General features: G+C 36.9%; 1 protein-coding gene across 1 annotated transcript in view; it reads left to right on the top strand.

The window, feature by feature from the left end:
• Abcb7 (ATP binding cassette subfamily B member 7) overlaps nt 1-23174 on the top strand; it is a 129966-nt gene that overhangs the window by 70228 nt on the left and 36564 nt on the right. Inside the window, exons 3-4 of the mRNA XM_021152859.1 lie at nt 737-823; nt 16044-16163. Of these exons, the coding sequence (XP_021008518.1) occupies nt 737-823; nt 16044-16163 (207 nt within the window). The remainder of the gene's footprint in view (nt 1-736; nt 824-16043; nt 16164-23174) is intronic.

Genomic DNA, 23174 nt, shown 5'->3' with positions numbered 1-23174 from the left:
ATCTTATTCTTACATCTTTCCAAATGATTTTATTTTATATATCTCTGATTTTAGCAATAATATTAAAGCCTTTGAAATTTTATAGTAGGCAAGATATTATATAAGACTATTTCGGAAAGTGTATGTAGCTCTTATTTTCTAAGTGAATCCAAGAAACATTGAAGTCTACTTTGCCTATATATAATATGTACATATAGTATGTACCATAGAAGATAAAAGTGACTCAAAAAGTATTGATCTTAATTTTAAGAAATTTACTGTGCAATAGAAAAAACAAAAACATGTATGCAAAATGTTAGATCATAAGTTAGATTATTAAATATTAAGTACTTTGTAAATATGTATGTAAGATACAATAATAACATAAATAATTAGTTGTATAAACTTGATTTTATTAATTTTAAAAATATCAAAAGCAAATGAAATATGAATCATTAACTATATTAGCCTTGCTTGCTTACTTACAGCATTATAGTGAGTGATAGAAGGGGAGTCAGGATAAATTGAGTAAAACTAATGTTAGCTAAATCACTTTAACTTCAAAAGCTATTTAGAGAAAGTAATATTTTTTGTATAAATTTATCTGTATGCTCATTTTAAAGTGTTTTGCTTTACTATTCCAAGCTAGATGCAATCCCCTGAATTATTTTAGGGATAGTTGTTGTATTAGATTAAGACAGTATCTGAAATTCTGTAATACGTAATAAATAAATGGCTTGTTATCATTTTTAATAAGGCTCTCCAGACATGGCCATTGATAGAAAAGAGAACATGTTGGCATGGGCACGCAGGAGGAGGACTCCACACAGACCCAAAAGAAGGGGTAAGAGTGACTCTCAAGCCTTCCTATGCTAATGTACAAATTAATTCTAAAAGGAGTGAATGACAGGTAACTGGAAATTCATGCTGATAACTGTATGTGAGTGGAAGATAGGTCTTTAACATTGTCATAGTCTAATACTGTTTGATTGGCTCATCTAATGATGCTTTCTCATACCAAAAAATCCTATCGAAATTGGCGAATATTATACAGAGGAGATCTATGATTTATAACAAAAATGCATGGCTGTGTAAAATTTTTAAAAAAGTATTCATGGGGCCAGACAGTAGTGGTGCATGCCTTTAATCCCAGCACTTGGGAGGCAGAGGCAGGTAGATCTCTGAGTTTGAGGCCAGCCTGGACTACAGAGTGATTTTCAGGATAGCCAAGTCTACACAGAGAAATCATGTCTTGCACCTTCTCACATCCCAGTAGACCTTTATTATTCACTGAGAAGGGGAAAAATGTATTCGTCAACTTCAGTGTTCTATTGTGCTTGCTATTATTGTTGCTTTGGGGTTTTTTTTGAGACAGAGTCTTACTATATGCATCTCATTCTCACTTTAAACTCAGGATCTTGATGTTTAAATCTCTCAGGCACTGGTTTATGTTATCATAACCAGTTCAAAATGTTTTAGATCTCTAAGATAACATTTACTGACTTTGTTATGTAACCTAGCCTTATAAATAAGTAGGCAAATTAGGTTTAGTAATTATAAAGAATTTGTGTGTTAAGGTCAGTATTTTTCCTTTACATGCTTAGATCTTAGAATATCAGTTAGCTTCATAGTAAATCCTCTATCTATATGATCCAGCTATTACTGATATTCTTTACCATTATTATTGTCATTATCATATAGGCCTGTTAAACAGTAGCGCCTCTGAAATAAAAAGATTTATTTGGACTACACTTTAACTGAGTGAGTTAAAATGGCACCAGAATACTGTTACATATTTCTCCATCTGTTCTTTTGGGGGGGGGGGACTTGCCTCTAACTAATTGCTTTCCTCTTTTTTTTCTCCTTTTTTCTTATCTCTCCTTCTTTGTCTCTCCTTCCCCCTTCGCTCTCGCATTTTCTCATATAGACAGACATATGGTATTTTGAAGTAGCAATGAGTTAAGGAAACAAAATTTTATGAAGAATGTCTATAAAATATAGATGCTAAGTGAATATGAGTTGTCTTATTGATAGTGGATAATTGATAAGAGAACTTTCTAATTCTTGATGTCTAGTGTTGCTCTTTACTTTCAAGCAAGTGAAAGCATATTGCATCCATGTCCCTTTCTATATACGTCACTAACCCTCATGGCTATCTTTGAAATGAACACAGTGTAATATGACAATTTTTAAAAGTTAGCTAAGTAATGATACTTGTTTACCCATGTGTTACTCTTTGGCATGATATTTGTCAGTTTTCAGGATCATCTGTCAGTAAGGACTCTTAAGGATAGTTGCTATAATGAATGCTCTAACTATGACCAAAAATATGTTGACTAATAAAGGAGAAGCAGGCACTTCTCTTAAACTGCACTAAACAAGAACTTTATATATTTTGTATTGCTTAAATGTTGACAATATTTTCTCATCCAACAATAAAATTTTTATATTGGTACATTTAAAAAGGACACAGAATAAACTCTAAGATAATTTTACAGAAAAATCAGAACAATGCAATTATAATTGTAATATTTTATATTGTTCTTTTTCTCTTATTATCTTTATATAACTTTAACTTCATTGGTTACATGGAATCATAAAATAATAGGGTTTTCTGGTCAAATGGAAAAGAAAAAGAGACATAGTATGTAATTGTTATTGATAGTCTCAGCTCTGGATTGACACTGGGTTTGAGTGTGGGCTACATCACTTCCTAATGGAATGGCCTTAAACAAATCCTGAAATTCTGGATGCTTCAGGACCTTCTATAAAATAGGTTAATAATTACACTAGAAGGGATTTAAATGAAGTAATTCTTCTCACCATGTTAAAACTCTTAAATATTGTCCAACATATAGGAGGTGCTTAGTAAATGTTAGGTACTGTTATAGTGTGAGATTGTAAGACCTTCCTCAACCACAGTGTATTCATTTATAAAGTATATGTCTGAGCCAGTACGATGGCTCAGCATGTAGAATTGCTTGCTGTCAAGCCTGACATCCCTTCCTTGTGTTGTCCTGGCTTCTGTGCATGTGTACAAACACACACTCAATATAAGAAACTTAATTTTTCAAAGTACTTGCTTTGTGCCAAACTTTATGATAGGAATGGAGGATACAGTACTTAACAAGACAAAGCCCTTCCTATCTAAAATTTAACTGTTGAGATGTTAGAACATATAAACTACTAGATAGAATATTTACTAGCATAACAAATGATAGAAACCGAAACATTTACATCTTGATTTTTAAATTAACTTCCACTTGTATATTCTTTACAAATATTGCTATTAACAATTACAATCGATTTTAGAGTATATTTAGGTGATCTGTTTATCTCATGTGGTTGTTATAAAGGGTTTATGAAAAAGGAATGGTAGTTCAATACTTGAAAATATTGCTTCTTAAAGTAGATGAATGAATTGTTTGTTTTATAATAGAATATTGAGATTCTTTAAAAAGATTTGAGATTTTACAAATGATTTATTATTTCTGTGTAAATATATATGAATACATGCAAGCATGCACATTGCATGTTACACATGTAGAAAGAAGTTAGAGGACATCCTTGTAGAGTGTATTCTTTTCATTTTGATCTGGGTGTGGGGGATTTAATGCAGATTGCCAGGCCTGTATGGCTAACACATTTACCTCCTAAGACATTTTGCTAGCCAGGATTGGGGTTTTTTTACTCCTACATTTAAATATTTAGTGATATCTTTCTATAGCATCATTTGTTCTGTATGGTCTGCAGAATGATCTACAATAGCCATATTTATTTTTTTTTTATTTTGATTGAGCAAGTTCATTAAGTGTATAGCAAGGCACAATAAATAATAGATGGTAAGCGGGAAGTAAGTAGGTAGGTATATAGGTATATAAATGGTCAATAGATAGATACATATACATACACACATAGTAATACATTATCAGATGAAGTGTTTAAAACATTCAGCAGAAATCAAAAGGGAAAATTCTGTTAAGACAGGCAGCTGGAATTCTCAATAAAGATTGTGGGTAGAATACCCCCTCAGGTAAGGCTTCAGAGTAAATGAAAAAATAATAACATAGAAATAACAGCATCAGACACACTATCCAACAAAACCCAATTAGGGGGGTTGAGGGCGTCAGCTAAATTTCCTGATTAAGCTTTCTCTTCACAACCGAGCGTGCTATGGCTCAGCTTCTGGCTTCTTTCTTACTGTAGGCATTTTTATATCATGGAATAAACAATAGTAACCTGTTGAAAATAGCTTACCTTCTAGATGTTTTCAAGGACACAATGTTTTTTTTTTTTTTATTCTTGGGCTGCTTTGCTGTTGTCATCCCTCCCTGTCACAGAGTTAGCGGGGTCATTCCCCTTGGATGCCATGGAGGACATTTGACATGAACATGCATGGGTCTGAAGGGTGCAGGTAGGGAGCAAAGTCCTTCTCAGTGAGATAAAATAGCATATGGCAATTTACCAATATAATATACATCGCACTGTTAGTGAATGTAGTTTGAAGTCAGTGAAAGGACTACTTACTGAAAAACTCTGCTTCATAGTCTTTTTTATGTTAGAAATAATTCCTCATTGATTGGATATAGTCTAAAGCCTGTGATAGTAAGAGGCACTTGCTAGAGCAATCAGAGAACTTTAGCATAAATCTTGATATAACCAGAAGATGTGAAAAGACATCCTGGGGTATTGAAAATTGGAAGATTGGGAAAATAATATCTAAGCTTGCTAAAATGAGTGAGACTACAAACCAGTGCACAAGAATGCCTGGAGGATATGGGGAGCCAGTTTTCTGGTTCTGATTTCATACATCATCAGGCAGCCTAGGATCTTCATTTGCTTTATGAACTTGACTGACTTTTGGGATAAAGAACTCACCGACTGGCCAGTGTGAACATCAGTCTACTTGTTAGTTACTTTTTATTATAAGTTGTTAAATGGACTGTCAGGTACAAATCCATCTCATGTGCAGCATAATCCATCACCTCAGGTCCTAATCACTACTGCATAAACTCTTTATTGAGATTTCAAACTAACCGAGCTTAGAAAACAAACCCTGAGGTAAAGAGAAAATAACAATACTTGCCAAGCCTTTTCTGACAATTTATATTTTCCTCTCCTATTCCAAATACATTACAGTTATAATAATGTAGGAGGACTTCTCTGCTTGCTCTCTGGGGCTTTCTGTTAAACATCAACTGAACTTGCTTTTCTTTTGACCTGGCTTTTATCAAGTCACTGTTATGTCTAACAGTACTGTAGTATCCTTTTTAATTATCCCTTTAATTGAAGTTTCCTTTAGCTTGAGACAGTTTTCTTCCCTGAATGGTTTTTTTGTCCCTAAAATAATACTAAATTAGTTCTTTAGGGAGATGATATTCAGCCTATATGCCAGATTTTACAGAACAGAGACTATTCCAAAAGTTTGGGTTTTGGGAACTTTTTTTCCCCCCTGGGTGGGGGGAGTCCTTCCTAACCAAACATTTTATCTGCAGATAGTTTATTTTAAATTAGTTTGATTTTGTAAGTTACATTTCCTACTACTAACATTTAGGAATCTCTGGGGCTGGAGAGGTGGCTCGGTGTTTAAAGAGAGTTCTATTCCCAGCACCCACATTCTTAGCACCCAATTCCCAGCTCACAACTGTCTGTGACTTCAGTTTCAAGGGATCCCACACTTTCATACAGACATACATATAGTCAAACACCAATACACATTAAATACAAATAAATTTTAAAAATAGAGATGTCTGTAAAACCAGGATTCTTACATTCTTCATCAGCTAAGGAAAGGACAATTCTGCTAACCTTGTCAAAATACTATTTTCTTATTTCTTAGTTTCATTTTGTCAAAGCTCAGTGGACTGGATTCTCTTGAAATAAGTGAATTTCTTATGGAAACATTTGCTATTTATGCTTGACAACTTTTTTGGCAACCAATACAAAGCTTCCTGAACAGCAAAATATATATAGAACTTATTAATATAGTTATACTTAATATCTGAAAATTCTTCCAAGTGAACCAGTTTAGATGTTTTGGTTTTTAAGTTCTTGTGCCCTTTTTATAGTTATTAACTATAGGTCTTCTCTTGTAGTGCATTTAGTCATGAGATTTCTCTCCTACAGTTGAGTACTATGCCATGTTGAAGATCCATTGTTATGATGAATACTATTCTATGTAATAAGTATGACTTGTGACTATAAACTATAAGGTTATACCCTATTAAGTCATATACTTCCACATTTATTTATGCATGATCACATGCCCCATAATGAGGTTTTGGTCAGCAAAGGATAGTGGTGGTCTCATAAGATTTTAATAGAACTGAAAAATTCCTACTTCTTAGTAAACTTATGTTTCAGAAGAGGGGGCAAGCGAAAAGAAAAACACAGGAATAAAAAGGGGGAAAAGCCTCCTTCACTGGGATTTGATAATTAAAGAAGAGATCTTGAATTTGAGACGGAAAGGGCACAAAAGGAGATGGAGAGAGAAAGGAGATGTAATACAGTACTCATGTATGAAATTCTGAAAACAAAAAGATATTTTGAAGATATGGGATATATGGGAGTTATGGATGTGGCTCATTGGATAAAGTACTTGCTGGTCAAGTCTGAGGACATGAGTTCAGATTCTTTGTACCCATATTAAAAATAAAAACAAAGCTTGTAGTAATGGCGTAGTAATGACTATTGCCCCAGTGCTGTGGAGTGGAAACAGAAAAATCTGTGCTCACTGGCAGGCCATTCTCGACAACTAATAAGCTCCAGGTTCAGTGAGAGACACCTCCTCATAAAAGGTGGGGAAACAAATTGAGGAAGGTATCTGGTCATTACCCTATGTGCACACATATCCCCTCCCCCAAGTTGAAAAACATGCACTGTAAAGTTGTCTCTAATAGAAAGGAATGTTTATGACATGTTATCTCATCACATGCAAGTTTTTGATGGAAGAAGAAATAAACTATTTATCAGAGCCTGACAAATGCAGAGGCAGGTGCTCGCAGCCAACCATTAGACTGAGCACAGGGCCTCCAATGGAGAAGTTAGACAAAAGACTGAAGGAGCTGAAGGGGTTTACAACCCCTTAGGAAGAACAACAATATCAACCAACCAAACACCCCAGAGCTCATACAGACTAAACCACCAACCAAAGAGTACACATGGAGGGACTCATGGCTCCAGCTGCATATGTAGCAGAGGATGGCCTTGTCTGGCATCAATGGGAGGAGAGGCCCTTTGTCCTGTAAAGGCGTGATACCCCAGTGTAGGAGAATGCTAGGGCAGGGATGCAAGAGTGGATGGGTGGGTAGGGGAACACCTTTATAGAAGCAGGGGGATGGGGGTACAATAAGGGGCTTTGGGGGTGGGTACCGGGAAAGGGAATAACATTTGAAATGTAAATAAAGAAAATATCCAATTTTTAAAAAGACTCATACTCAATACTAGTTTTGTAATATAATGAGGCTTGAGTATCATTTCCATGTTTTAAATGTGAGGCTTTTTAGCCTCAACTACATTGTATACATTCTCATAGTGATGGAGGAAAGAAGATGCACTTCAACTTTTGTAGTCCTTTAAAATGCATTTTTATGGCACTCAACCTTAGAGAGCTTTTGCTGTCATGTTAGAGTCATCAGTATATTTTATTTTGGATTTTTATTTTTTATTTAGAATCTTACTAGAGAGTCTAGGCTGGTTTCAAATTCATGATTCTCCTGCCTCTATCTCCAATACTATGTTTCAAAATTGCTTTTAAATTCTGTTGTGAAAACTATTTTAGAAAATGAATTTCATAGTTTTTCCTTATGTAAGGGATACTGTACTGGCTAGTTTTGTGTCAACTTGACACAGGCTGGAGTTATCACAGAGAAAGGAGCTTCAATCACAGAGAAAGGAGCTTCAATGGGGAAATGCCTCCACGAGATCCAGCTGTAAGGCATTTTCTCAATTAGTGATCAAGTGGGGAGGTACCCTTGTGGGTGGTGCCATCTCTGGGCTAGTAGTTTTGGTTCTATAAAAGAGCAGGCAAAGCAAGCCAGTAAGTAACATCCCTCCATGGCCTCTGCATCAGCTCCTGCTTTCTGACCTGCTTGAGTTCCAGTCCTGCATCCTTTGATGATCAACAGCAATGTGGAAAGTGTAAGCTGAATAAACCCTTTCCTCCCCAACTTGCTTCTTGGTCATGATGTTTGTGTAAGAATAGAAACCCTGACTAAGAGAGGACTGTGGAAGGACTTTGGAACTTTAGGCTAGAAGATCCATTCAGTGTTAAGAGCTCTGTGGGATGTTGTGTAGGAGCTTGGAAGATAATGTTGAGAACAGTGCAGAAGATGGAAGCCTGGCTTGTGAAATTTCAGAGGGAAGATTAAAGACTCTTTTCAGGGTCATTGCTATTTTGATTGTGAAGATTCTGTGGTTCTGGTTAGCTGAAGAAGAATCAGCTGTGATTAACAAGATACCAGAACTACTAAAGTGAAACCTTTGCATTACTGGGACTATTGATGCTGGTTAGCTGGAGCTAAGAAATGAGTGGTGATTAAGGAGAGACCAGCATCATTGAGGTGACATCTTCTGGGAAGTGTTTTCTGAAAGCACAAAAAGGCTGTGTTCCAGAAGATAACCAAGGTTTTACTTCGTCTGCAGTGGGACTTGGTAATGTGTAAGGGTCACCCAGGTGGTACTGGTTTTGAAGGCATGAATGAGCCACGCAGAGCAGCTGAGGCTCGGCACTGTGAGAGGCCATGGAAGGCCATTGGTGAAGGTGCAGCCTCAGTTGTAATTGATGGCCCAGGACTGAAGAGGTCATGCAGTGTTTTGGAGATGCCAGTACCATGAGATGACCACCAAGAACAGCAGCAGCAGTGGAGTACAAGCAGCTGGATCCTAGAAGACGTGTGCGCTACAAAGGTCATGGCTGGAGACGTGTCCCAAGCCCTTGGAGGAGCCCAGAAGATCGTGAGTTGGATCCCAGACATTGGATGGTTGGAGATTGATTTTTGCTTTTGATTGTGACTGTGTCCTGATATTTTTCCCTCTTGAAGGAAGAAAGTATTTTAGTGGAGCCCACAGTTAAGAGACTTTGAATTTTAAAAGATATTGGACATTTTAAAGGGATTGAACTTTAATATACAAGACTGTGGGACTTTTAAAATTATTTACATCTTGGGAATGAATAAGAAACTAAGGGTTACTAGTGATGTGTTTGTGTGTCAAGTTGACAAGGGGTCGATTGTACTGGCTAGTTTTGTGTCAACTTGACACAGGCTGGAGTTATCACAGAGAAAGGAGCTTCAGTTGAGGAAATGCCTCTAGGAGATCCAACTGTAAGGCACTTTCTCAATTAGTGATCAAGTGGGGAGGTCCCCTTGTGGGTGGTGCCATCTTTGGGCTGGTAGTCTTGGTTCTATAAGAGAGCAGGCTGAGCAANCCAGGGGAAGCAAGCCAGTAAAGAACATCCCTCCATGGCCTCTGCTCAGCTCCTGCTTCCTGACCTGCTTGAGTTCCAGTCCTGACTTCCTTTGGTGATGAACAGCAATGTGGAAGAGTAAGCTGAATAAACCCTTTCCTCCCAAACAGCTTCTTGGTCATGATGTTTCTGCAAGAATAGAAACCCTGACTAAGACAGATACTAAAAGAAAAGCTGTTAGAATATCTTCAGTTTCTTCAGCAAGTTCTACCCTTTCATTTCCTTTAATTATTGCTTGATAGTTTTACTATATTTTATATGCAGTTACTCCTTAGAAAGTATTTTTTCATCTTTAAAAAATCCTTTTGTTATTGTGTTTTTGTGTGTGTATGCCTCGTGTGTGTGTGTGTGTGTGTGTGTGTCCCATGAGATATGTAAAGTTCAGAGAATCACTTTCTGTTGACAAAAGTTCTCTCCTTTCACCATGTTGGGTTTCTGGGATTGAACCCAGATATCAGGCTTGGTTGCAAGCACCACCTCACATTTTTCAAAGACCAATTATTGTAATCATCTTGATAATTACATTTCCTACCCTTTCTTTAAGAATGCGATCTTATAGGGGTATGTATATTCCCTCCAGCATTATTTATTTATACTTGACTGAGTTGAAGTGACAATGCATAGTTGATATAAAGGTGATGAATTAGTTTTAAGCATGGGCCGGTCTCTTTCTAGCTGTAGATAAAACACATTTGTTTGTGAGGATTACTGCTGGCTGTCTAAGATGAAATAACTGGTGATTTTGGAAGGTGGTATATTATCTTTCAGAGTCTATATGATGGTCCCCAATTTTATTTTATCTGGTGCAGTAGGGATAAATTGCTTTAAAATCCTTTAAAACTGTCTCGGGCCTAAAACACTTTTTTGACTTGGCCTCTACTTTTTAAAAAAAAAAAAGTAATTTTTCAAACTTTATAGTTTATCTAAACTCTAACTGAAGTCATGTCCTTTACAGCTTAATGGACTCATAATGCATGATTACACAACTTCAGAACCCATTTTGTTAAATGAAGTGGTGACATTTTATGCACTATTAAGCCAACTAGAATAATTTTCTTGCTCTTAGCCGTAACTTCTCTGTGTCCTTATTGAAAATTTTCTGGGGTGTGTTGTAGAAGGTTTTGACAGGAGGGAATGTTCCTAAAGATATGTAGAAACAGGGCCTTTTTTCCATTACTCCATCAAGAAAAATTAGGCAGACAAAACTTGTGAAATGGGAAAATGGTTGAAATGCCCCCCGTTTGTGTTATAATGCATTAAATTATATTTATTTTGTGATTGTTTGTTTGAAAAAAGTGGATTTTAATATTGCCTCATTCCTTTTTAAAATGCCTTACTAACTTATGAGTATATATGTATGTGTAAAATAAAGCACAGGAACTATAATTTTGGCATTTCATACTTTTGCCATCTTAAAGATTTGAACAAGCTCTACTCAATGATAACTTGGTCAAACTATAAAGAAAGAAAGAAATTAAAGACTTTAGAATTTAAAGAAAATGAAGACACAACATACCCAAACTTATGAGACACAAGGAAAGCAGTGCTAAGAGGAAAACTCTTATCTCTGCCTCCAAAAAGAAACTGGAGAGAGCATACACTAGCAGCTTAACAGCACACCGGAAAGCTCTAAAACAAAAAGAAGCAAATACACCCAAGAGGAGTAGAAGGCAGGAAATAATCAAACTCAGGGCTGAAATCAACTAAGTAGAAACAAAAAGAACTAACTATACAAAGAATCAACATAACCAGGAGTTTGTCCTTTGAGAAAATCAACAATATACATAAGCCCTTAGCCAGACTCACCAGAGGGCACAGCAACAGTATCCAAATTAACAAAATCAGAAATGAAAAGGGAGATATAACAACAGAAACTGAGTAAATTCGAAAAAGACATCAGATCCTACTACAAAAGGCTATATTCAACCAAATTCGAAAATCTGAATGAAATGGACAATTTTCTAGACAGATACCAAATACCAAAGTTAAATCAGGATCAGATAAATCATGTGAACACTCCCATAACCCTTAAAGAAATAGAAGTAGTCATTAAAAGTCTCCCAAACAAAAAAAAGTCCAGGAGCAGACGGGTTTAGTGCAGAATTCTATCAGACCTTCAAAGAAGACCTAATACCAATACTCTTCAAAGTATTCTACAAAATAGAAAAAGAAGGGACACTACCTAATTCATTCTAGGACACCACAGTTATGCTAATACCAAAAGCACACAAAGATCCAACAAGGAAAGAGAACTTCAGACCAATCTCCCTTATGAACATTGATGGAAAAATACTCAATAAAATTCTTGCCAACAGAATCCAAGAATACATCAAAACGATCATCTATCATGATCAAGTAGGCTTCATCCCAGGGATTCAGGGATGGTTTAATATACGGAAATCCATCAATGAAATCCACTACATAAACAAACTCAAAGAAAAAACTATATGATCATTTCATTAGATTCTGAAAAAGCATTTTACAAAATTCAGTACCCTTCATGTTAAAACTCTTGGAAAGATTAGGAATTCAAGGCCCATACCTAAACATAGTAAAAGCAATATACAGCAAACCAGTAGCCAACATAAAACTAAATGGAGAGAAACTTGAAGCAATCCCACTAAAATCAGGGACTAGACAGGGCTGCCCACCCTCTCCCCATCTATTTAATGTAGTACTTGAAGATCTAGCTAGAGCAATTAGACAACAAAAGGAGGTCAAAGGAATACAAATTGAAAAGGAAGAAGTCAAAATATCACTATTTTCAGAATATGATAGTATACTTAAGTGACCCCCAAAATTCCACCAGAGAACTCCTATAGCTGATAAACAGCTTCAGCAAAGTGGCTGGATATAAAATTAACTCAAACAAAGCAGTAGCCTTCCTATATTCAAAAGATAAACTAGCTGAGAAAGAAATTAGGGCCACGACACCCTTAACAGTAGTCACAAACAATATAAAATATCTCGGTTTGACTCTAACCAAACAAGTGAAACAAGAACTTCAAGTTTCTTCAAGAAAGAAATTGAAGAAGACCTCAGAAGATGGAAAGATCCCCCATGCTCGTGGATTGGCAGGATTAATATAGTAAAAATGGCCATCTTGCTGAAAGCCACATACAGATTCAATGCAATCCCAATCAAAATTCCAACTCAATTCTTCATAGAGTTAGAAAGAACAATTCTCAAATTTATTTGGAATAACAAAATAACGAGGATAGTGAAAACTATTCTCAACAATAAAAAAAAAAGTTCTTGGGAAATCATAATCCCTGGCCTCAAGTTGTACTATAGAGCCATAATGATAAAAAACTGCATGGTGTTGGTACAAGTGACAGGCAGGTAGATCAATGGAATAGACTTGAAGACCCAGAAATGAACCCACACACCTGTGGTCACTTGATTTTTGACAAAGGAGCTAAAACCATCCAGTGGAAAATAGACAGCATTTTCAACCAATGGTGCTAGCTCAACTGGTGGTTAGCATGTAGAATGCAAATTGATTCATTCTTATCTCCCTGTACAAAGCTCAAGTCCAAGTGGATCAAGGACTTCCATATAAAACTAGATACACTGAATTTTGTAGAAATAAAAGTGGGGAAAAATAGGCACAGGAGGAAATTTCCTGAACAGAACACCAATAGCTTATCCTCTAGGATCAAGAATCAACAAATGGGACTTCATGAAATTGCAAAGCTTCTGTAAGGCAAAGGACACTGTCAGTAGGACAAAATGGCAACCAACAGATTGGAAAAAGATCTTTACCAATCCTACATCCGATAGAGGTTTAATATCCAATATATACAAAGAATTCAAGAAGTTAAACTCCAGAGAACCAAATAACTCTATTAAACAGTGGGGTACAGAGATAAACAAAGAATTCTCAACTGAGGAATATCAAATGGCTGAGAAGCACCTAAAGAAATGTTCAACATCCTTCGTCATCAGGGAAATGCAAATCAAAACAACCCTGAGATATCATCTCACACCACTCAGAATGGCTAAGATTAAAAATTTCGGTTACATCAAATGCTGTCGAGGATGTGGAGAAAGAGAAACACTTTTCCATTGTTTGTGGGATTGCAAGCTGGTATAGCCACTCTGGAAATCAGTCTGGTGGTTCCTCAGAAAATTGGACATAGTATTACCTGAGGACCCAGCTAGATGCTCTAACATGTATGTAATAAGGTCTGATGCTCCACTATGTTCATAGCAGCCATGTTTATAATAGCCAGAAACTGGGAAGAACTCAGATGTCCCTTAACAGCAGAATGGATACAGAAAATGTGGTACATTTACACAATGGAATACTGCTCAACTATTAAAAACAACGATTTCATGAAATTTGCAGACATATATAACTTGAAAATATCCTCCTGGGTTAGGTAATTCAGTCACAAAAGAACACACATGGTATGAACTCACTGATAAGTGAATATTAGCCCAAAAGAAGCTCGGAATACCCAAGATACAATTCACAGACCATATGAAGCCCAAGAAGAAGGAAGATCAAAGTGGCGATGGTTCAGTGCTTCTTAGCAAGGAGAACAAAATCCTCACAGAAGACTGCCACAACTAGGGATCCATCCCATATACAATTGTCAAACCAGGACACTATTGTGAATGCTGGGAAAGTGATTGATGACAGAAGCCTGATATGGCTGTCTTCTGAGAGGCTCTGCCAGAGCCTGACAAATACAGAGGCAGATGCTTGCAGCCAACCTTTGGACTGAGTGCAGGGTCCGAATGGAAGAGTTGGAGAAGGGACTGAAGGAGCTGAGGGGGTTTGCATCCCCCTGAAGGGAACATCAGTGTCAACAGGTCAGACCCCCAGGTGTTCCTGAGGACTAGACCACCAACTAAAGAGTACACATTGAGCGACCCATGGCTCTGGCTGCATATGTGGCAGAAGATGGCCTTGTTGGACATCAGTGGGAGGAGAGGCCCTTGGGCCTGAGAGTGCTTGATGTCCCAGGGTAGGGGAATGCCACAGCAGGAAGACAGAGGTCGATGGGTGAGTGGGGGAGCACCCTCATGGATGCAGGTGGGCGGGGGATGGGATAGGGGTTTTCCAAAGGGAAGACCTGGAAAGGAGAAAGCATTTGAAATGTAAACAAAGAAAATATATAATTAAAAAGAAAAAATAAGAAAAAAATAAAGTGTATGTTTGAATATGTATTCTTCATTCACTATTGACTAAATACATGCTGTCAGCCATTCCGTTTGTTATTGAGTTATAACTATGAATTCAAGATATAGTTAATGTTAAAATGGAGTTTGTGTTCTAGTTGAAGCAGATGTCAAATAATTGTACTGATACACACACACACTCACACACTCACAGTTTCTTCCTCTGTCTCTCTCTGTTTTCTTTTTGATCCATACTTTACCTTCCTCCCCTCTGTCTTTGCTCCCTTTCTCCTTTCTTACAGGGTTTCATGTATCCCAGACTGGCTGTGGATTCTATGTAACCGAAGATGACTTTTTAAAAAACACTTACTTGTTTGCTTATTTTTTTATTTGGGGGTGCATCCATTGGTGCGTCTGGGAAGATCCAAGGATAACTTGCAGAGGTTAATAGTTCTCTTTTTTTTGTAATTTTTAAAAGATATTTTCTTCATTTACATTTCAAATGCTATCCTCAAAGTCCCCTATACTCTCCCCCCACCCTGCTCCCCAACCCACCCCCTCCTGCTTCTTGGCCCTGGCGTTCCCCTGTACTGGGGCATATAAAGTTTGCAAGACCAAGGCGCCTCTCCTCCCAATGATGACTGACTAGGCCATCCTCTGCTACATATGCAGCTAGAGACACGAGCTCTGGGGGTACTGGTTTGTTCATATTTCTCTTTTAACTCTGTGGATTCCAGAGATAAAACCTACTTCATGAACCTTGGTTGCAGGTCTCTTTACCTGATGCTAGCTAGCACTGTATATGTAGTTTCTGACTGAAATACATACTCTCAATGAAAGGAATCATGATATATGAGAGCAAACAGATAAGAGGCCTTTGATTATCAGGTAAACTTACTAGATATGGAATAAAGTGAATACAGGGAGATAAGTTAGGAGGTTATTGCAATGGTTTCGTGTCTTTTTAGGGGGTAAGAATTAATGATAACTTGGATTATATTAGTGATTACAAATGGAAAGAATTTGACAGATTCAAAAGATTTTTCTGGTAAAATAGATTCAATTTAGAACACGGCTTCACATTATTTTTATCAGAAGTTCTCAGAAGTGGGTATTTGCAATGTTTGCATGCATTTCCTAGATTTTTATATAATTCTGCATTACTAAATTTTGGTTATAGCTAAATGGGCAGTGAATAAAGGTGTTTGTCGCCAAACCTGAGAACCTGAGTTCATTTCCAGGAACATGCTTGGAAGAAAGAATTCTTGAAATTTTCATCTTTTGACTAACACATGCATGTTTTTTCTTGCATGCAGCAACACACAAACACAGAGAGAGAGAGAGAGAGAGAGAGAGAGAAATTTGTGAATGAATGAATGAATATACTATAATTTCATTATAATATAGGGAAAAGTGTTTACATTTGAAATGGCATTACTTACTGCTTTGTTTTTCTCTCTTTCAACAGTTAAAGGATGTTGATACTAGAAAAATCATCAAAGCCATGCTTTCTTATGTGTGGCCTGAAGATAGGCCAGATCTACGAGCCAGAGTTGCCATCTCCCTGGGATTTTTGGGTGGTGCAAAGGTAAAGATATGTTTTGTTAAAAGATAGTGTAACTTTTTCTAGTGATCAGCTCTGGATTAGTTTAAGCAAGTTACTTTCAATGGAACATGGTCAACTTTGAGGACTTTCATTGCTTTACATAATTATTTCTTTCATTGAGCAAAAATTGTATGATAAAAGGTGATTTCTGAATCAAAATCTGATAGTCATAACTTAATGGAATTCATTCTTAAAATAAATATATAAGATGTAGAAACATTGTCTGTAAGAAAGCACATTGAATTTTATAAAAGAAGTTCCTCCGAGTCTTGTTAGAGTTTCTTTCTGATAAACTGAAAAGGAGAAGACAAAGCACATGTGTAGCCAAATAAGAGCGTAAGTTCAAGGGAGAGAGGAAAATGAAGAACCGCAAAACCTGAGTGCTTTCAGTGCATTAAGACCTCCTCAGCTTTACATTCATGTGTCCTGATCATTCTTTCCCCTGCCTTGAAATATATTGAGAATCTATACAAAATCCTGTTTTGATATTCACTGTATAGTATTCAAATGAAAAAGTTAAAAGAGTCATACAATCTGAAGAGAAACCAGAGTTTAGATATTCAAATGTAAGTGAGGTATGTAGATAAGGCAAATTTATTCTCTCAAATCTTACAGGGGCAAGGCAATTTTATTTTATTACTGTGAGACCGATGGGTCATAAATGATTTAAAGAAGTACCATTCTACTGTTGTGGGGTTTTAGAGGAATGATAGAAACAACTACCATGGTGAGGAGTGAGGCTTTTGTAGTGGAAATGACATCTTTTAGAGTCCTGTATAAGTTACTTGTTAGGAGAGTAGCCATAATTTGGACAGTGGCCAAATGAGAACATATAATAGTATGTGTGAGAAGTGCATAATCCATCCTGGCTCCATTGAAAGAGTAGTGCTTCCGAGGAATTAAAAGTAAATTTAGAGATTATTTGTGTGTGTGTTCACCATACTAATGTGTTTAATAAGTTAACCTGGCTCTGTTGTAGAAGATGGATTAAAGTAGCAGCAGATCTACTCTAGGGATACCAGCCATCCATTTCATGCTTTCATATGGCAAGTATTTTCAACTAGTTATGAAACTAGTAGTAATCTAGGTAATGAGTAACAGCAGACTGTACTGAAGTCATGATAGAAAAACGATTACAACAGGGAAAGATGCCAGAATTCTTGTTAGAATTAAGACATAGCAACAGCTGACACCATTGCATACACTAGCAAGATTTTGCTGAAAGGACCCTGATATAGCTATCTCTTGTGAGACTATGCTAGGGCCTGGAAAACACAGAAGTGGATGCTCACAGTCAGCTAGTGGATGGATCACAGGGCCCCCAATGGAAGAGCTAGAGAAAGTACCCAAGGAGCTCAAGGGATCTGCAACTCTATAGGTGGAACAACAATATGAACTAACCCGTACCCCGGAGCTCGTGTCTCTAGCTGCATATGTATCAGAAGATGGCCTAGTTGGCCATCAGTGGAAAGAGAGGCCCATTGGTTGAACAAACTTTATATGTCCCAGTACAGGGGAATGCCAAGGCCAAGAAGTGGGAGTGGGTGGGTGGAGGAGCATGTGGGGGACTTTTGGGGTAGCATTGGAAATGTAAATGAAATAAATACCTAATTAAAAAAAAGACATAGCAGCAGATTGTTTATTAGGAATAAAAGTCGAAGATGATGTCAGGAATGCAGTAATGATACTGCTTTCACCACAAGTAGGTAGTAAGTCAACTGGTTTTTATGATGGAAATAGCACTTTTGGACGTGTTGAAATGCTAGCACATCTAGGTAGAGAGCAGTGCATTCAGGGATATACCTGCAGGGCAAGCTCAGAGACAGCCCAGGGTTGGAGAAACAAAGAGGTGATAGTGGAAACATTACAGATTTAGAAAATTGCCAAAGACATGAACAGAACAACTGAAGACAGAACCTTTGTTCCATACAGAAGTAAGCAGAAAGATAAAGTAAAGCCATAGCCAGACTCTTCATTTTCACATCTTTCTCAACTGTGGGCTCTCTGTTGAGGACCCTGCCACTGAATCTGACCCATTCATTCCTCAAGCAATTGAGCAACAGATCAGTAGTCCATACTTCACTGTATTAGTTTAAGCTGAATAGAGAACAGTATTAGAAACTAAGTTCTCTAGTGAATTGGTCTTTATTTCTTTCTTAGCTAAGTGTACATCCCTTGTTAATAAGTAAAAGGCAGGTGGTTTTCTGGACTTTCTTGTGACTTGAAGAGGGCAGGTTAGAACATGACTAATTAGTCTAGCTAAAGGGAGGAGGAGCCTTCAGTAATGACATTTACATTAGGATTTATTTTTAGAGTGAATCCCAGACCTTCGGAAATACAGAATTCTGTTGCTTGGTGACAGGTCAATATCAAGGTGTGAAATCTAGCTAAGCTAACATCGTTGATGATTAAAATATTTTTAGAACACTAATATTTGATTCTTTAGCCAACAAACTCATAGGATGAAAATTGCTGTTCCAAATTCTTGCAAGGTAATAAGAAGGAAACCAAAATGTATAGAGAAACTCCTGTAAAACTATATTTTACTTCTCTTAGATCTGGAAAAGGAAGAGCTGAATGGAAGTTATGAGTGCCTATAGAAAATAGCATATAGAAAATAATTTTTTAAAACTGAAAATAGGTTCTTTTCTCTACAAAATATCCCAACCAGTTTTCCCTCTCTCCACTCCTCCCAGCTCCTCCCCACTCACCCCTTCAGATTTGCTCCACTTACATTTCTATTCAGAAAAGAACAGTCCTCCAATAAACAGCTGTCAAACAAGATACAATAAGACAAGGCAAGAGCCCTCCTATTCAGGCTAGACAAAGCAACACAGTAGGAGGAAATGTCCCAAAGGAGCCAAAAGAGTCAGACACATTCTTCCACTGTAAGGAGTCCCACAGGAACACCAAGCTACACAACCAGAGCATATATGTAGAAGACCTAGCTCAGACCCTTATGGGCTCCCTGATTGTCTCTTCAGTTTCTGTGAACCTTTCTTAAGTGATTTTGTTGGCTGTGTTCTTGTTGTGTCCTTTTATCTCCTCTGATTCCTACAGTGTTTCCTCTCCCTTTTTGACTGGGTTCTCTGAGCTCTTTTCCTCCCTCCTTCCTGCCCCCTCTCTCTCCCTATCTCCCTCTCTCCTCTCCTCTTTCTCTGCATGTCTGACTGTCTCTGCATCCACTCCCATATGCTGCTGGAGGAAGCCTCTCTGATGATGATAGGAAAAGTCTCCCATGTATGAGTATTTTCAGTGACCTCTCTATATTCAGTGAGCTGAGTGGAAGTTGTCCTCAGCAATTGGGCCCCTGCTGTCAATTTTTAGAGAGCAACTTTGGCCTAGCATCATCCTAGGATATTTAGAGATCTTCATAGGAACCCCTTAGCCAACAACTCAACCAAATGTAACCTAGTCCCACCACTGGACTTTGTAGCCTTGCCTAGCTACAAAAGATAGCCACTTCAGACTGTATCCTCTATTACTACTCACTAGGGTCACCCTCATAGATTCCAAGAACTTCCTATTGTACTGTTTCCACAATACCATCAAATACCACCAGTTCTAGCTGTCTCCATACTTTCTCTCCATCCCCTCACCTGATCCCTTCCCCTTCTGTTTCTACCCATCCCTAGTCCACTCTTAATCTCTTTCCCTTCCTAGGGACATCAGTGCACCCCCCCCAGCCCTCCTCTTTACCTATCCTCTCTGGGTATATGGATTATACATGATTATCATGTACTTAACAGCTGACATCCATGTATAAGTGAACGCATAGCATTGTCTTTCTGGGTCTGAGTTACCTCACTCAGGATGATATTTTCTAGTTCCATACATTTGCCTGCTAATTTCATAGTGTCATTGTTTTTAATAGCTGAGTAATATTCCATTGTATAAATAACACATTTTCTGTATCCATTCTTCCAATGAGGGCATCTAGGTTGTCTCCAGTTTCTGGCTATTATGAATAAGGCTGCTATGAACATAGTTGAGCAAGTGTCCTTGTAGTATAGTGGAACATCTTTTGGGTATATGCCTAGGCATGGTATATCTGGATCTTTAGGTAGATTGATTCCCAATACTCTGAGAAACCACTGTATTGATTTCTATAGTGGGTGTATATGTTTCCACTTCCACCAGCAGCAGTTCGTCTTGCTCCATATCCTTGTCAGCATGTGCTGTCATTTGAAAAAAATATAGTACTATCATGATCTTTCTAAACAACATTTTCTAGTTTCTAAAAGTTATCAATGTTCCAAATCTTTAAAAAAATAAATAATTGTTTTCCTTCTTACTTGTACAGTTGTTTTATGGTTGATTTGCAAAGATGGATTGTTTTATGTTTTATCCCATTATTATTTTTCTTCAAAACTGAATTCATATTTTGACTTATGAATACTTTATACTGATATAGGCTGTATTAGTATACTACCATTATATGCAAGTTTTTTCTTTTTTTTTTTTTCAAGACAGGGTTTCTCTGTGTAGCCCTGGGTGTCCTGGAACTCACATTGTAGACCAGGCTGGCTTGAACTCAGAAATCCGCCTGCCTCTGCCTCCCGAGTGCTGGGATTAAAGGCGTGCACCACCACTGCCTGGTGCTAGTTTTTTCTAACCTCCTTATAATCTACGTTTTTTTCCGTGTTAGGTTCATATTCTCAGTTTGAATTGAATACCATCCAGATTAGATCTTTTATAATATATGCTTTGAATTATATAAATTCCCCTAAATTATTTCTCTATGTCCTACAAATAATGATAAATTATAAATTCTATTTTACTGTTTTGTTTTGGGATTTTTGAGACAAGATTTCATATAGCTCAGGTTGACCTCCAATACTCAAGGTAGCCAAGGCTGGCCTTGAACTTCTGATCTTCCTGTTTCTACTTTCCAAGTGTTGGGATTCCAGCTGTGTGCCTTAGCACTCAGTTTCTTCAGTACTAGGGATGGAACTCAAGCCTTTCTACATGCTAGATAAGCACTCTACCCACCAAGCTTTATCTCCAGCCTGTAACTTTGTTTTGTATAATTCAAAATACTTTAAAGGCTTTCTTGAAACTTTTTTAACCTAGGTGCTATTAGAAGTGTGTTGGTTAATCTGAAATATGCTAGCTATCATTTTGATACTGATATCTAAATTTAATTTTGTTGTTATCTAAGAACAAATGATATATATTCCATATATATATATATATATATATATATATATATATATATATATATACATATATATATTCCTTTTAACTTGTTAGAATTTATTTTGGGCCTAGAATGTACTTTATTTTGGTAAATGATTTTTGTAAACTTGAGAAGAATATGTGTTCTGCTATTGTTGGATGGAGTATTAATATTTTATATATCATTGATTTTGTTTACTTCAACTATATCCTTACTTATTTTCTGTCTGTTACTTCTAGTAATTACTAATGAAATGGTTTTGGAAGTCTGCAACGATAACAGAGGATTCTTCTATTTATGTATTTATTTATCTATCTATCAGTCAATCAATCAATCAATCCAATTTTACCTCAGACATTTTGGCTTTTTTTATTGTTGTTGTTAAGTGTCTACACATTACTATTGCTATATTCTTTAGAATTGGTCATTTCAGCACTTGGGAGGCAGAGGCAGGCGGATTTCTGAGTTCGAGAACAGCCTGGTCTACAAAGTGAGTTCCAGGACAGCCAGGGCTATAAAGAGAAACCCTGTCTCAAAAAACCAAAAAGGAAAAAAAAAAAAGATTTGATCATTTCATTATGACAGTGACCCTCTTTATTTCTGTTATATTTTTGATATAAAATTGCTTTTTAAGATGAATAAAATCGTTTCAGCTTTTCAAATTAATTTTTATTAATATTACTATGGTATGTATTCCTTTATTTTCTTTGCATACATTCTGTGCTTTACTTAAAGTAAAGCTGTGTCAGGATGCTTGTTAATCCATCCTGAACATCTTCTGTTATAATTGTTGTATTAATATTGACCATATGTGTAATTTCTCTATTTACTCTTATTTACTGTTGTGGTTTGAATGAGAATGGCCCCAATAAGCTTTGAATACTTGGTTCCCAGTAGTGGAACTAATTAGAAAGGGTTATGAAGTATGGCCTTGGATGAGGTGTGTCACTAAGCCCACCACATTCCCAATTAGTGCTGTATCTCTCTGTCTCCTGCTTGTGGATCAGATATAAGTCTCAGTTAAAGCTTCAGCAGCATGCCTGCCTACCTGCCTGCCTGCCTGCCTGCTACCATACTTCCCTCCATTAGGGTCATGAACTCTAACCCTCTGGGACCATGACCCTCCCCCCAATTAAATGTTTTGTTTCATAAGTTGCCTTCTTGGTCATCATGTTTTGTCATAGCAATAGAAAAGTAAGACAATTGTCCTGTTCTTTGGGTTTTGCTTTTATTTTCTTTTTAATCTATTTCTTCTGTCTTTGAGCATTTTATGATTATTTTTTGTGTCTCTTAATGTTTGAATTATTGTTTTCTGTTGGCTATGGAGCTTTAACGAAACATTTATAGCTAATCTAAGTCTCCTTTCATGTAACAGTGTACTGTTGCACGGGTAGTATAAAGAGTACTGTTTCCAGGTTAGTCCTCCTGTCATTTAGGCAGTGTTGTCATTCATTTTGTTTATTCATGAGCTCTGATTATTCAATATATTGTATTATTTTGAAGAATCGGTTATATTTTAGGTCAAATAATGAAAACAAATATTAGCTTTATGTACATATATTTTTTTATTTCTATGAAATATCTATTTTATGTACATTAAAGTTTTAGTTATTATTTTCTTCTTTTTTTAAAGATGTATTTATTTATTTGAAAAACTACTTTATTTTTTTTATTAGGTATTTATTTAATTTACATTTCCAATGCTATCCCAAAAGTCCCCCACCCACTCCCCCACCCACCCACTCCCCCACCCACCCACTCCCACTTCTTGGCCCTGGCATTCCCCTGTACTGAGGCAGATAAAGTTTGCACAA

Source organism: Mus caroli, chromosome X (genome assembly GCF_900094665.2).
Source record: "Mus caroli chromosome X, CAROLI_EIJ_v1.1, whole genome shotgun sequence".
Taxonomy (NCBI): Eukaryota; Metazoa; Chordata; class Mammalia; order Rodentia; family Muridae; genus Mus; species Mus caroli.
This window is presented reverse-complemented; position numbering and strand designations above follow the sequence as displayed.